Below are 13,746 nucleotides of genomic sequence, written 5' to 3' on the forward strand. Positions count from 1 at the left end.
ATTGGCATTGATGTGGCTTAGAGTATAAATCTACATCTGAAGTAAAGGAAACAATTGGGCATAGTGGCACACACCATTAACACTAGCACTCAGGAGGCTAAGGAGGACTGCAAGTTCTAGGCCAGCCTGGACTACACAGGAAGACCCTGCTCCTACCTCCTTCAAGTGTCCCTACCCCTACAGAAAAGTAAAGAAAACACAGGGCTAAAAGTATTATTTTAAACACAAATTCAATAGAGATCTCATTTTCATATATTAGATAGATACACTAAAAATTTAAAACCAATGTCTACAGTTTAGTCTTCATCACATAAATATTTATAAATATGTATTTGCAAAATTGCTATTCTTAAAACTTTTATTTCTAACACATTAAAATTTCTCACAAGTGATTTAAGGGAAAAATACCATTCCATTTGAAAATGTACAGGTAGACTTCAATGTGTGATTATACCAGCATAACCAGATAAAAAAAAGGAACACACTACCATGTTAGATGCATTATCAATTAGAAACCATGATAACATGTCTTAATGTGGTTACCAAATGCATATTCTTGCTTTTTGTCAGTCATTCTCAGAACCATTTGGAGGTAAGAAAACCAATGCATCATTGAAAATATGTCCAAATGCCCTAAGCCGGTACACCCCATACATCATCACATGCATCTGATTAGGAGTCAATCCATTAAAAGTAACAGCCATATCAGAACAGCATCCTTCTACTACCTGGTTTGGGTGGTTAGTCATTGCCTCTTTAATGAAAAGCCCAACAGATTTGGTATTAAATACATCTTTTCCATTGGCGTCTTCTGCATTTTCTGCAAATACTCCAGCATATTTCAGGCACACTGCTAGCTGCTTATCTTCAGATATCTTCCAAATCATCCCTCCTTGTTCAGGACACTTTTCAGGAACATTGAGAAGACTGTTGAGTCTTTTCATTGATTCTATGCTTAAGACAATTCCTCCATCCACACTCACATATTCAAGGTCTCCAGATTTTACAGCGTGTCCTAGATAGAAAGGTTGTGATGGATCCTTTTTTAACAAAAAATATTTTAGATTTTCAATAACAGCAAAAGTAGTGGGGCGTGCAAGGAAGAACCAGTTGTACTGGTCTCTGTATTTATCAAAAGCGTATTTGTAAGCCTTCCTCATCATCAACCACATGTCATTTGTGTCCACATTAATTGACTCAAACACTTTAACATTTTCAGAACTGAAGAACTCTGCTTTGTCACAGTGTTTGGTCCAAGTCTCCTTTACAGCAGCCCAAAGACTCACATCTTTGGGTTTTACAAGAACAATACAGTATACCTGGAAGCTCTTACTAAGCTCCATGCGTTCAGCCTCTGAGATTTTCAAGATATCTTCTTTGTTAGGAGCTTGCAGGTGGTGATGCTCATGATGGTGTGTTCTGTTTCCGTGACCAATCCTAATGTGGCCTAGCATAGTGATCAAGGCACAGAAGATGCTTCCAAGCATCACACCCTTCAAAAATGAACTGCTTTCTGAAAGCATGTTTCCTGTAAAGAAAAAGACTTTTCAAACAGTCTAATAATTTTACTTGGTTATTTCTTATATACTTACAATTTGCCCTTAATGTTTAAAAGCAGGTCCACATGCTTGAAATCAGGTGAGGAAACTCCTTCTTGGAATAGAATTTGCAGGGAGGGGGGGCAATTTTTGCATATCAGCATTTACTTAATCAAGAGGCAAATCAAAGCATTAGCCTAGAAACCAATGTTATAGACATTGTTTTTCCATCATTCTCTAAAAGTGTTGTATAAGAAACTTGTACTTTGTTTTTAAGTACCTCTGGCCATTACAAAAGCATTTTAGATAAAGACTTTAAGTTGAACAGATACTCAATTTAAACTCAGATTTCTTCTTTCCTTGTTCAAGACAGGGTTTCTTCTGTGTAGCCCTGGCTGTCCTGGAACTTGCTCTGGAGATCACGATGGCCTTGAACTCAGAGATCCCCCTGCCTCTGCTTCCTGAGTGAAATGCTAGTATTAAAAATGTATGCCACCACCACCACCACCAGTTTCAAATTTCTCTTTTCAACATAGTGCTTTATTTAACTGGTGGCTAATGTCCTAAGGCATTTTAAGCAATCTAAATCATGTTTCTTGTGGTTAATATCATGTTATTAATTTTCATTCTGCTCCTAAGATTAAATGTCTTATGATACAGTATACCAACTACTGACATAATAAAAAGCCCACAATGGAAAGTTGTTTGGAGAAAGAAGTCAATATAGGTATATTTGGGGGACATCAATGAATATTTTTATCTCCTTAAATGTTATTTTCTTCCTTGGTGAAGTAAGGGGGGCGCTCCTACATTTTTGTTTTTTGAGCTGAGGATCGAACCCAGGGCCTTGCACTTGCTAGGCAAGTGCTCTACCACTGAGCTAAATCCCAAACCCCTACATTTTTAATTTCAACTAGAAATGGAAAGAAATGTCAATGTAAATAAAACAGCTGAAAAATATTATGGTTTACATTTTTTGCTAGTAAAGGCTGAAAGTTTCCCAATTTCCTCTGCAACGCAACAAAGTTCTACTGTGCTCTTTAGATTTCCACTTGTCTCTTAATGTTGTCATTTCTCTCATCTAAAATTATGTACAGTTATGTGTCAAGTTTTATAAATATATGGGATTGGGGAGATGACTCAGTAGATAAAAGCTTGCTGTGCAAGCATGGGGACCTGAGTTGCAGTCCCAGCGCCCCATATAAAAGTCTGGTCAAGTCAGGAAGCTATGTGTAACCCCAGCACTGTGGGTTGGAGATAGACTACAGGGGCCTGCAGGCCTTCAGCATATTCCTGGTTCAGGAAGAATAAAAAGTGGGGGAAATGATAGAGCAGGTTATCTGAAATCTGTCTTTATCTGGCCCTAAATCCCAACTCTGTGACACACACCCCACCCCCCCCCCCCCCCCCCCCCCGTCATTCCACACATGTATTTCTTTTAAATAGGAAAATGGAGGACAATAAAGGTTAAGTAACTGACCCGAAGTCACAAAGGCTATTGGTGGTAGAAGTGACTGGTAAATGAGAAATGTGGATCTACTAAGCATAATTGATGCTTACACCAAATTTCTCTACAATGCTATAAGGATACTACATTGACAGTTTTCTTTCTTCTTTTCTTTTTTGAGACAGCCTTTCACTATGCAACTTGAGCTGGTCTTGAACTTGTGATCCTCCCACTTTATTTGCCCATGTGCTGGTGTTAGTGTGGCACCACGTCTGGCTCCTGCTGTTCTCTTATACAGGAAATGAACTTTGACTTCCACCATAAAGACAGCTGTGTGATGGGCAGGTGCAATTTCTGAATGTGTTTGGGGAAGTGGGTGGGGAGGGGTAAGATAGTACTTTCCCTGTGTAATCCAGAGCACTAGATCAATAAACAATTCCCACAGGAAACAACAGAAAAGCTATGCCTCAAAACAGTGTTGCCGGGTGCATCTTAATATTAATTGTTATAATTGCAGTTCTTATCACACAATCATTACTTCTGGCCAATACACAACAATCCAAACAAATCCCTTCACCTGATTTTGTGTCAGAATTTTTCCCGATAGGGCTACTCCTCCTGTCGGCAAAACTACTACTAAAACTCAAAATGTCTACAAATTTTACACAAAATTATTTGCATAAATTATCCTAACATTTTTTTCCCTCCATCGAGGAATTAAAAAATGTAACATCAGCGACCCACACGATAGAGTATTTTCTACAGAGTAGAAGGGAACTTGAAACTTCACACAGTGAAGGCAGAAACTTTGTTTTTGAGATGAACTTTTTTTTTTTCAAGGAGAAAGTGGATGGAGATCAAAATGGAGACTGAATACAGAGATGGGGCCATTGAGGGGCCAAGGGAGCGCCTCTAGGAAGGCTGCTCTTCACCATTCCCGCTGGGTCCTCCCGCAGCACCTGCCAGGGCATCCCGAGTGGAGCATGCTGGGACTGGGCTAGGGCCCCCGGCCTTCCCCAGAGGAGGGAGGGGAGCAGCCGCTCCGGGTTGCGCTTGGAGTGGGGACAGCGGTCTTGGCACTCACCGCGTCTAGAATGGCTCAAGGGCAGGGAAGCACAGCCTTACGCGGCGGCTTTCCTCTCACGTCCACCGGCCCCTCAGTTAGGCTCCTGACCAGGCTGCTCTAGACGTCGGCGGTGTCCTCTCGTTGGTTTCATTAAAGAGCCGGCGATACAGGAAGCTAAAGGGGGGCAGGATGGGGGTGGGGGAAACGGACTGCCGGACGCTGAAAGGGCCCGCCCCGCGCCGAGTTCAGACCTGACGTAACCCTCACGCTCAACTGTACCCAATGAGATACCCCGAGGGGCGTGCATATGATAGACCCGCCCACACGCTCCTCCTGGTCCGCCTATAGTGGGCGTGGAAACTGCCAGAGTGGGAAAGCAGGTTGTCATAGATTTCTGGATCTTTTCTCTAACCTACTGTAGTGTGTTGAGACTCTTGTGGTGACAAGAGGGTGTTTCTCCCAGGATTTCTGGCCTGGAACCAAAATGCAAGTCATTGAAATAGTAATCGTTTTGGAGAGAAAGAATTGGTTCTGTTTACTGGAGTGGTGGGATTTGAAGCCACATAGCCTAGTATCTATCTAATCTTTAGCCAAGTCCTTTGATATCCTGGAAAAGTGACTTCAGTTTCACTATGCCTCAGTTCCTTCCTTTATTATGTTTGGAAATATCACAGTAGTGCCTCACAGGTTATCAGTGTACATAACTCCCCTAGCAAAAGTTCAAGTGTAAACTACGCGTTTAGTAAATGTTGGCTCTTTCTATGCCACCCTGTATTGCTATCACAGAGTGCTGGCATGCAATAGACAAATATTTGTGGGGTTAATGAATGTTAGAAATATAGGTGAGGAATTCAGGCCCAATACAGAAGAAGGGTTGCTTTTGAAGGGCTACCTTACATGCAGAGGTGGGTGTAGAATCCAGGTCTAATTAGGACTAAAGAACCAATAAATATAGTCTCTTGAAGTGCTCTTTTGTAGCTGGTGCTGTTGGGTCACACTTGTAATCCTACCACTGGGGAGGCCAAGACAGAAGGATTGAAAGTTGAAGGCCTGACTTATGGCTATTCAAAATATACTGTCACTTAGATTTGGTTCAAGTAACATTGAATAGTGACTTGGGCCCACATTCCTGAACACACATACATTAGAGGCAATGACTTATGTTAAGTACAATGAACAGTTCAAGAAATACTGTAATGACACCTAGATTGCAAGAAATTATCATTTTTAATCTGAGGGCTATAATGCTACCAAGCCTTGTCTTTTGGGGGAGGCATATGTGTGCTTAAGGTAAAGAAGTTCAAAATGTCCAGTGCTGTTTACAAGGTGAAGAGATATCAAGCCATGAATGGGGTAAGTTGTACAGGTTGCCAGACTTCTTTGTTTCAGTTGCTCCAGTGATTCCTTCTCAATGGCATTGCCATTAATGTCTTTCTTCTCTTATTCCTTTTTCTTTGTTTTTTTTCTGCTCTTTCTTTCTTTTTCCTTATGGCCGTCTTACTCGAAGGACCAACTGTACTCCATTCAGTGAAAGTTTTTTAATTTGAATTAGGTATTGGGTTATCTTGCCAAATATCTACTTACATTTGTGTTGAATGAAGTAGGGCTAGTAAATTCAGTTTTCATCTATGTTGCTCATTCTACAACTTTCTTTCTCTTCTTTAATGGTAGCACACTATTTTTTGGGGGACACAGATGATCAATTTCACAGCCAATCAGACTGTATTCATTTCTTCAAAAGCCCTGACTGTTGCTTCTTGTTTTTCTGCTCTGTGTGGTTATGGTTAGTTAAATGCGATATTAGACATGAAAATAAACATGAGGAGCTGCAAAGGCATGCAACCTCATAAAGAGTACAGCAGTTAAGGCCTCCTTTGTAGATTAGAGATGGTTCACCTTGCAGCGAGTGAAAGCACTACGTCACCCAGGCTAGCAATGGTAAGCTTGCTAACAGTGGAATTTCCACACCAGTGGGAAGTTAAAAAACAGACATAGGACACTTGTTTACTGCTGATCTCTCAGCCAGGTAGTATGGGTGAGAAACCATACTAAAGTGCTGAAAACTAACAAACACACAAGTTTACAAAGCAATCCTAAAACCAAAACTCTCAATGTTGAAGTTTGCTCTTGAGAGGAAATCCTTAGTTTATGAGCTTTCCACACACTCATGCTGGAGATGATGGAAGAAATTTTTTTCTTTTTCTTCAAGGATCTGTTCTCTCCATTTTTGACATGTCAAACTTTCCCACTTTCTACAAGTTAGGTTTAGCATTCAACTGAAAGGACTACAAGGTCAAGGGCTTGTACAAAGCTGCTACTGAACTGAGACCACTGTTTGCTCAGAACCGGGTTTCATTCTTCTTTTAAGGAACAAAATTGCTTGTTTCATACTTGTTTTTCTCATTCTGTTTGCTTAAGATCCACATTCACACTCATAGCTTTGCAATTAAACTGGATTGTTACTTTGACTAGATTGAGAAGCATCTAGGTAATTAATAAAGCACGTGGGCTTGTGTGTGTGTGTGTGTGTGTGTGTGTGTGTGTGTGTGTGTGTGTGTGTGAAAACATTTCCAGAGATGACCAAGGGGGCAAGGCGTGCCTCTAGAGGTGGGTGGTGCCATTCCTTCCATAGGCTATGGGCCTAGGTAACTAACATGTGTAAGGCCCAGTGGTTCAGCGCCCAGTTCTGCCAAAAGAAATAATGGTTATTAGATTGGCAGAATGTAATTACTAAAAATGAGCCATAGATACTTTGAACTTCACTTTACTCCCTATGCTTTCATGTTTATTAAAAAACTATTCATAATTAGGAGCTGGTGTGGTAGTACAAGTCTTTAAGTACTACTCTTGGGAGACAGAGGCAGGACATTTGAGTTCAGCCAGGTCTACATAGTTTCAGGCTAGCCAGGGTTGCATAGTGAGATCCCTTCTCAAAAAAAAAAAAAATTAAACGTTTTGTCCATGGAACAATGGAGGTCACTCAAGAATTGGGAAGTTTGACTGTTATGTTAGAAAAGCTAGTTGAGAATATCTGAGCTCAAAGAGGCAATGGAGGAATTGTGATAGCTTTATAATGCTTTTCTAATCCATGGGATTTATTAAATGGAACACAGATAAAGCATCTGGCAGCTATAATTTAAAATAACTTCAAAATGCTTTTGACAAGATGTCATGACCACTTCTGGAATTCCCTAATAGCTCAGGATTACCTTGAAGTTACAGACATGTGCTGGGATTGCAAGCATGAGGCAGGCCTGTCTGAACACTAATTTTGTTGTTGTTGTTGTTACAATTTATGTGTGTATGTATGTGTGTACAGAGGTATGCACACCATGTGTGTGGAGGCCTGGGTGCCATTCTCAGGAATGTGCCCTCTGTCTTTTGAGACAGGGTTTCTCATTTGTCTGTATCTCACCAATTAATTTCAACTGGCTGGCCAGTGAGCCCTAGGGATCCTTCTGTCTCTACCTTTCAAGGACCGGGATTATAAGCACATGCCATTATGTTGTCATGTGGCAGACTTTCACTGGAGAGATGCAACACACACACACACACACACACACACACACACACACACACACACACATCTAGTTATCCATGAAGGGAATGCATTACAGACCAAAGTAATAACTGCACCAAAGTCCAACTCAGTAAGTCAATGAGTTTGTAATGGGATTATTAACAGAACACAGTTGAGGGTTTACTTGCAAAGAACACAGCTGTCTCAAAAGCAGCTGTGTCACTGAAAAGTCCACTCCCAAACAGGTGATGACCCACAAAAGCTACATCCTTGGAGCTTTCTAAACAACTGCACAGTGGAAAAAGAGCTCCTCGCTGCCTTTCAGCTGTTCAGGGCTCCCTCTCCAGCAACTGTTTACTCATTCCCATGCTTCTGAGGGGGGCGAAGATGAGAAGAATCTGTACAACCTTTTGTCTACCCCCGAGTTTCATGAGCCTCCCCCCTCCCCCAGGGAATGTTTCACTTTGGAGGTAACTGCCACACAGCACATGCTTGATATTTTTACATGCACTCTGGGCTTCACCAGATTCCCATGCTAGTAAGACTATGGAGCCAAAATCCCTCATCATCCCTTTCTTTTATCTTTGGGACAGAATTTCATGTAGCCCAGGCTGGCTTCCAATTCACCATGTAGTTGAATTCCTCATCTCTCTGCCTCCACCTCCCAAGTGCTGAGATTACAGGTTTGGACCACCACACATAGCCCTGTGCACTGTTTTCAAGGAAATAGATACATTTCAGGATTTTTGATTCCTTTTCCTCTCAATAGACAATGCCTTAAAAATAGGAGACTCCAAATATCCTACCCTAAATATTTAAAAAAGAAAGAACAGGAGACAACGGATAAAGGATGTTAAGAAAATTGTTTTGACATTTCAAATGCATGAATTTTTAGGGACATGGTGAGGTGGGACGTATTTTATAAAATAAGTTTGCACAAGATCTAAAAGAAGAAATACACAATGAAATCTCTAAATTGGTGACTATATTAAATTCTTTGTGAATAATTCAAACCTTGTTGACATGGAGAATAAGCTATAAGGAAGTCTAATGGGTATGGATTTAGTTTTATTACATGGCAGCTATAAATGTTAGCCGCAGTTGCTCTGAAACTACTTATTGATATTATGGAAGATCTTGCATGGTGAAGCTGTAGACATTAAGGTTCATTGCTAAATATATAGATAACTTACATATACAGATTTAATGACATGAAAATAAAATATAATAGTGGCTGGAGTTCTCTGGAGTAGCAGACCCCTGGAGAAAAGTATTTTCTCCTCTGGAAATACTAACAATTGGAAAATATGGGCAAATTACCTAATGCCATCCTATTTAAGCTATGAGTTAATTTCAGGACTCCCACCATATTCAAATCTTAAGTCATTTATATAAAATGGTGTAGTATTTGCATATAATCTACTCAAATTCTCCTGTGAACTTTAAATCATCTCTAGATTGACTAATAAATAATACAAATAGTTCTTGTACTGAGAGACTAATGACAAGAAAAATAGCCTGTATGTATTCACTTTAGTCACCATTTTCTTTCTTTCTTCTTTCCTTCCTTCCTTCCTTCCTTCCTTCCTTCCTTCCTTCCTTCCTTCCTTCCTTCCTTCCTTTCTTTTCTTTCTTCTTTCCTTCCTCCCTCCCTCTCCCTCTCCCCCTCCCTCTTTCTGTCTTTCTTTTCTTTCTTTCTTTTTTTGAAACATTTTCAAAACTCCCATTGTAGACCAGGATGGCCTCAAATTCACAGAGATCTGCTTTCCCTCTGTTTTCCAAATGCTAGGATTAAAAATGTGTGCCACCACATCTGGTCCTCAGACATCTGTTTTTCAAGGATTTTTTTATCCTTAGTTATATGGATATGGAACCATTTTTATGTAGGGCTGACTGTATGAACACCCATAATCTATCTTGTTAGTGGCTTGGAGAAGTTCTTGGCTCAAGCCGGGCGGTGGTGGTGCGAGTGTGTGTGTGTGTGTGTGTGTGTGTGTGTGTGTGTGTGTGTGTGAGAGAGAGAGAGAGAGAGAGAGAGAGAGAGAGAGAGAGAGAGAGAATGGCTCAGTGGGTAAAAGTGCTTCCAGCTCGATTTAAGGACTTCAGTTAGAGTCCCCAGACTGACTCAATGATATCTTTTGACCTCCACACACACCCTTTAATAAAAATAAAATATAAAAAATATATCCTTTAAAACTGTGGGAGCCGGGCAGTAGTGGTGCACGCCTTTAATCCCAGCACACGTGAGGCAGAGGCAGGGGATCTCTGTGAGTTTGAGGCCAGACTGGTCTACAGAGTGAGATCCAGGACAGGCGCAAAGCTACACAGGGAAACCGTGTCTTGAAAAACCAAACCAAACCAAACCAAACCAAACAAAAAAAACTCCAAAAACCAAACCAAAACAAAGCAAAAAACTGTGGGAGTAAATACAGATCATTTCAGTCCTATCATATATTGGATCTATGCTCTGTTTAACCAAATAGTTGGATGTTGGAAGGGTCTTGAGGTTTTCAGCACTGTAAATGACGCATATTGAGTAGCAAAACTGAGTGTGAATTGAGGGAGTCAATCAATGTCATTACACAGTACTTGGTAAATAGCAAACTCTTTCTAGATGTGATACTTTTATTTTGATACAAGGTCTTGTTATGTAGCCCTGGCTAGCCTCATACTCATCATAATCCTTCTGTTTCAGCATCCTGAATACTGAGACTATAGGTATTCATCACCATACTTAGTTTACATGTGATTTTTTTTTTCCGTGACAGGGTTTCTCTGTGTAGCTTTGAGCCTTTCCTGGAACTCACTTAGTAGCCCAGGCTGGCCTCAAACTCACAGAGATCTGCCTGCCTCTACCTCCTGAGTGCTGGGATTAAAGGCGTATGCCACCGCGCCCGGTGTGATTTGTTTTTTAATTGTCAGAATTTCCTGTGCAAAATATAACTAGTGTGCTTTTCAACAGCACTCCTTGAATATTTTTTGATCATTTATTTATTTATTTTTTGCTAGTCCGTGCTGCTGGAGATGGACTCCTGGGCCGTGGGCACACTAGCAAAACCTGAGCTATTCCTGCAACCCTGCTGGTAAAAAATGACTTTGTATTTCTTTCTTTTTCTATGAAATATTCTGTTTGTGTTTCTGCTAGTTCTACTGGATACTTTATGCTTTTAAATTTTCGTATTTATGTATTGAAACTATCAATCATGGGTCTGGAGAGATGGCTCAGCAGTTAACAGCACTGGCTGCTTTTGTAAAGGACTCGGGTTCAGTTCCCAGCAACTATATGGTGGCTCACAACTCTCTGAAACTCAGGCTTTAGGAGATCTGACACCCTGTTCTGGCCTCCATGTATACCAAATACCAGGCAAGCATGTGGTGCACATACATATATACAGGAACAATACTCATACAGAAAATGAAATAATTCTAAAAATGTTTTTAAAACTATCTTTTGTAGTATGAATATCAGCTACTTTTAAAACTTAGTCTTTTGCTTGATGTTTGGTATTTAGTTATGTAGACATTATAAGCCTCATACAATTAAGTTGGTCCATCTTTTCCTTTAGTTTTTTTTTTTTTAAAGATTTATTTATTTGAGAAACTGGTTTTCAACCTGGATCATATGGAGTAATAGACATTATTTGTACCAGAAGGTAATATTGATTAAGAGCAAAATATTGGTCATTTTCATTTCAGGTATCTTATTTAATCATAGCAGAAACCTGTGATTAAAAACAGAATTTGACACTAAGCAAGCTGAATCCTCAACACCTCTCTCTTGTATTCACCCTTTTATGCCCCTGGGAAGGTCTTTATTTCTGTCTGGCTTCAAAACTTTTTTATACCCCAAAATCATTTTCTTTCAGATGAAAATTCATGATAACCAACTCACATTATAGTGATAACAGTAATTTTTTGAACTAGACCCCCAGGACTCACCAGATGACAGATTCTAATTAAATAAAAAAGTTTTATTTTTTTCCCGTGTTCTTATAATATGGCTTCAGTGGTTTTTGATAATGGAAAATATCATTTTCTAAAAATATATTATTTATATCAGTATGTCATATATTATTATTATTATTTTGTTTTTTGTTTTTTTTTTTTTGAGACAGGGTTTCCCTGTGTAGTTTTGATGCCTGTTCTGGATTTTGATCTGAGAACCAGGCTGGCCTTGAACTCACAGAGATCTGTCTGGTTCTGCTTCCCGAGTGCTGGGATTAAAGGCATACACCACCACCACCTGGCTTATTATTTTCAAATGAAATAATAACCTGAATTTTTTACTTATTAATTTTTAAGTGTCAAAAGCACTCTTCTTTACTGACAAGAAGGGATTGTTTTTTCAGAAGTGTAGATTGAAGGTAAGGCCTCCATCATGCCTGGCTTTTTTTTTTTTTTTTTTCAAAGTTGGAGACAGGCTATCATTAGGTTGTGGTATTAGTGACTTTTTTGGTTGCTGCACTTAAGAAAGGAAGGATGTATTTTGGCTTACAGTTTGAGAGGAAATTTAAGATGGTAGGCAAAGCATGTCTATTTGCAGGATTGTAACTGCTGGTCACACTGCATTCATAGGAAGCAGGGAGAGATGAATGTCTGTGCTCAACTACCTCTCTCCTTTTTATTCAGTCCAGAACTAGTCCATGGGATTGAAGTCTTCCTACCTCAATTAACCGAATCTAGAAAAATCCCTCACAAGCACACTCAGATTTGGTTTTTAGGTGGTTCTAGAGCTTGCGAAGTAGACAGTATAAACTGTTACAGTTGCCTCAACTCTGTGGTGCAGCCTGGTTTCCTGCTCTAGGCTCCAGAGTAGCTGGTATTGCGGGCCTGACATTTTCCTTCTGCTTTTTCTTCCCTCTTCCCTTTGCACAGCCCTTTCTAAAGTATGTGCTTCTTTTCTTCTGACTGCCATAAAGCAGTTAATCAACCTGCAAGTTTTGAACAGTCTTCCAAATCTTTTCTGCTTTATCTGTTGAATACATCAATTGTCTTCCACTGTGGAGTCCTGCTTGCCACTCAGGGATCATTCTAGGATTGATTCCAGACTTCTGCTGTAATCTTCCATGTCCAATGTATTTCCATAGCTCTGGCCATGCTGGTATCTGTCCAGGGACAGTTTAATGCTGCTTTTCAGGGGGAGCAATGATATAAGGAGTTAGTGATTCTTTTTTTTAAAAAAAGATTTATTTATATATTCAGAAGAGAGTGTCAGATTTCATTACAGATGGTTTTGGGCCACCACGTGGTTGCTGGGAATTGAACTCAGGACCTCTAGAAGAGCAGTCAGTGCTCTTAACCTCTGAGCCATCTCTCCAGCCCTGAGTTAGTGATTCTTACTTCCAAGGTCTGCCAAGTGTGAACATGCCATTTGTTAGGTGTCTGTGGCAGTGTAGAGAGAAGAAGGCAGAAGGAGATCAGGCTGGCCCCAGCACAAGAGACTATTTAATTCAAACAACAAGGGACAGATACTCTCCTATGTGAACAGGGGTGCATATGAAGGGGGAAGATGATACTTGCAGTTTATATAGAGGGTTTGGAGAATGGGAAGTTAAATGCAGCTGTAGGAGTTGTTTGTCCAGACAAACTGTCTTGCTCTGGCTATCAGGATGCGGGTGAAAGTGGCAATGCCAGTGAGGGAGAAGGGGCTGGAGTTTCAACACAGAGGCAGGGGATTGCAGCAAACCTTAGGGAAACGGAAAGTTCTCTGGTCAGCGCCTGACAGAGTTTGGTAAAGGTTTATTCTGACACCATTAAAACAGACAAGCACTTTCAGATAATCCCTATCACCAATTGCTTTTTATTTCCTGGGGTGGAGCCCAGGACTGTGCCATCCATGCTAGGCAAATCTTCTACCACTGAGTTACACTACCAGTCTACCTATTGCCTTTTCCATCCAATTCTGGAAGGTGTCCAAGGGACAAACAATGTAAGGGGCAGTTTTCTAAATAGGTAGAACCTCACAGAGTCAGTGAAATCACTTTCCTTTGCCCTAGTTGCCCATTTGGGATTACAGGCACGTGTAAGCATGTGTGCATGGATGGTATGTGTGTGGGTCAGAGGTTTACTATGTTTATTCTTTAAGAATCCTTCACTAACCTGGGTCTTGCCCATTTGGCTAGGTTGGTTAGCCAGTGAGCCCAAGGGACCTGCTTGTCTCTCCTGCCCCAGAGCT

At 40.4% G+C, this 13,746-nt stretch overlaps 1 protein-coding gene across 1 annotated transcript; it reads right to left on the reverse strand.

The window, feature by feature from the left end:
- Positions 1-344: 344 nt before the first annotated feature.
- C1galt1c1 (C1GALT1 specific chaperone 1) lies at positions 345-4,294 on the reverse strand. The gene is made up of 2 exons (XM_036175540.1): positions 4,070-4,294; positions 345-1,528 (listed from the first exon to the last, which is right to left on the reverse strand). The coding sequence occupies exon 2, from the start codon at positions 1,521-1,523 to the stop codon at positions 567-569; it is 957 nt and encodes a 318-aa protein (XP_036031433.1). The 5' UTR covers positions 1,524-1,528; positions 4,070-4,294; the 3' UTR covers positions 345-566.
- Between the last annotated feature and the right edge of the window lie 9,452 nt (positions 4,295-13,746).

Source organism: Onychomys torridus, chromosome X (assembly GCF_903995425.1).
Source record: "Onychomys torridus chromosome X, mOncTor1.1, whole genome shotgun sequence".
Lineage (NCBI taxonomy): Eukaryota > Metazoa > Chordata > Mammalia > Rodentia > Cricetidae > Onychomys > Onychomys torridus.

Excerpts from the sequence above, each read along its gene's own strand:
- C1galt1c1 (XM_036175540.1), bottom strand. The coding sequence starts at position 1,523 with ATGCTTTCAGAAAGCAGTTCATTTTTGAAGGGTGTGATGCTTGGAAGC.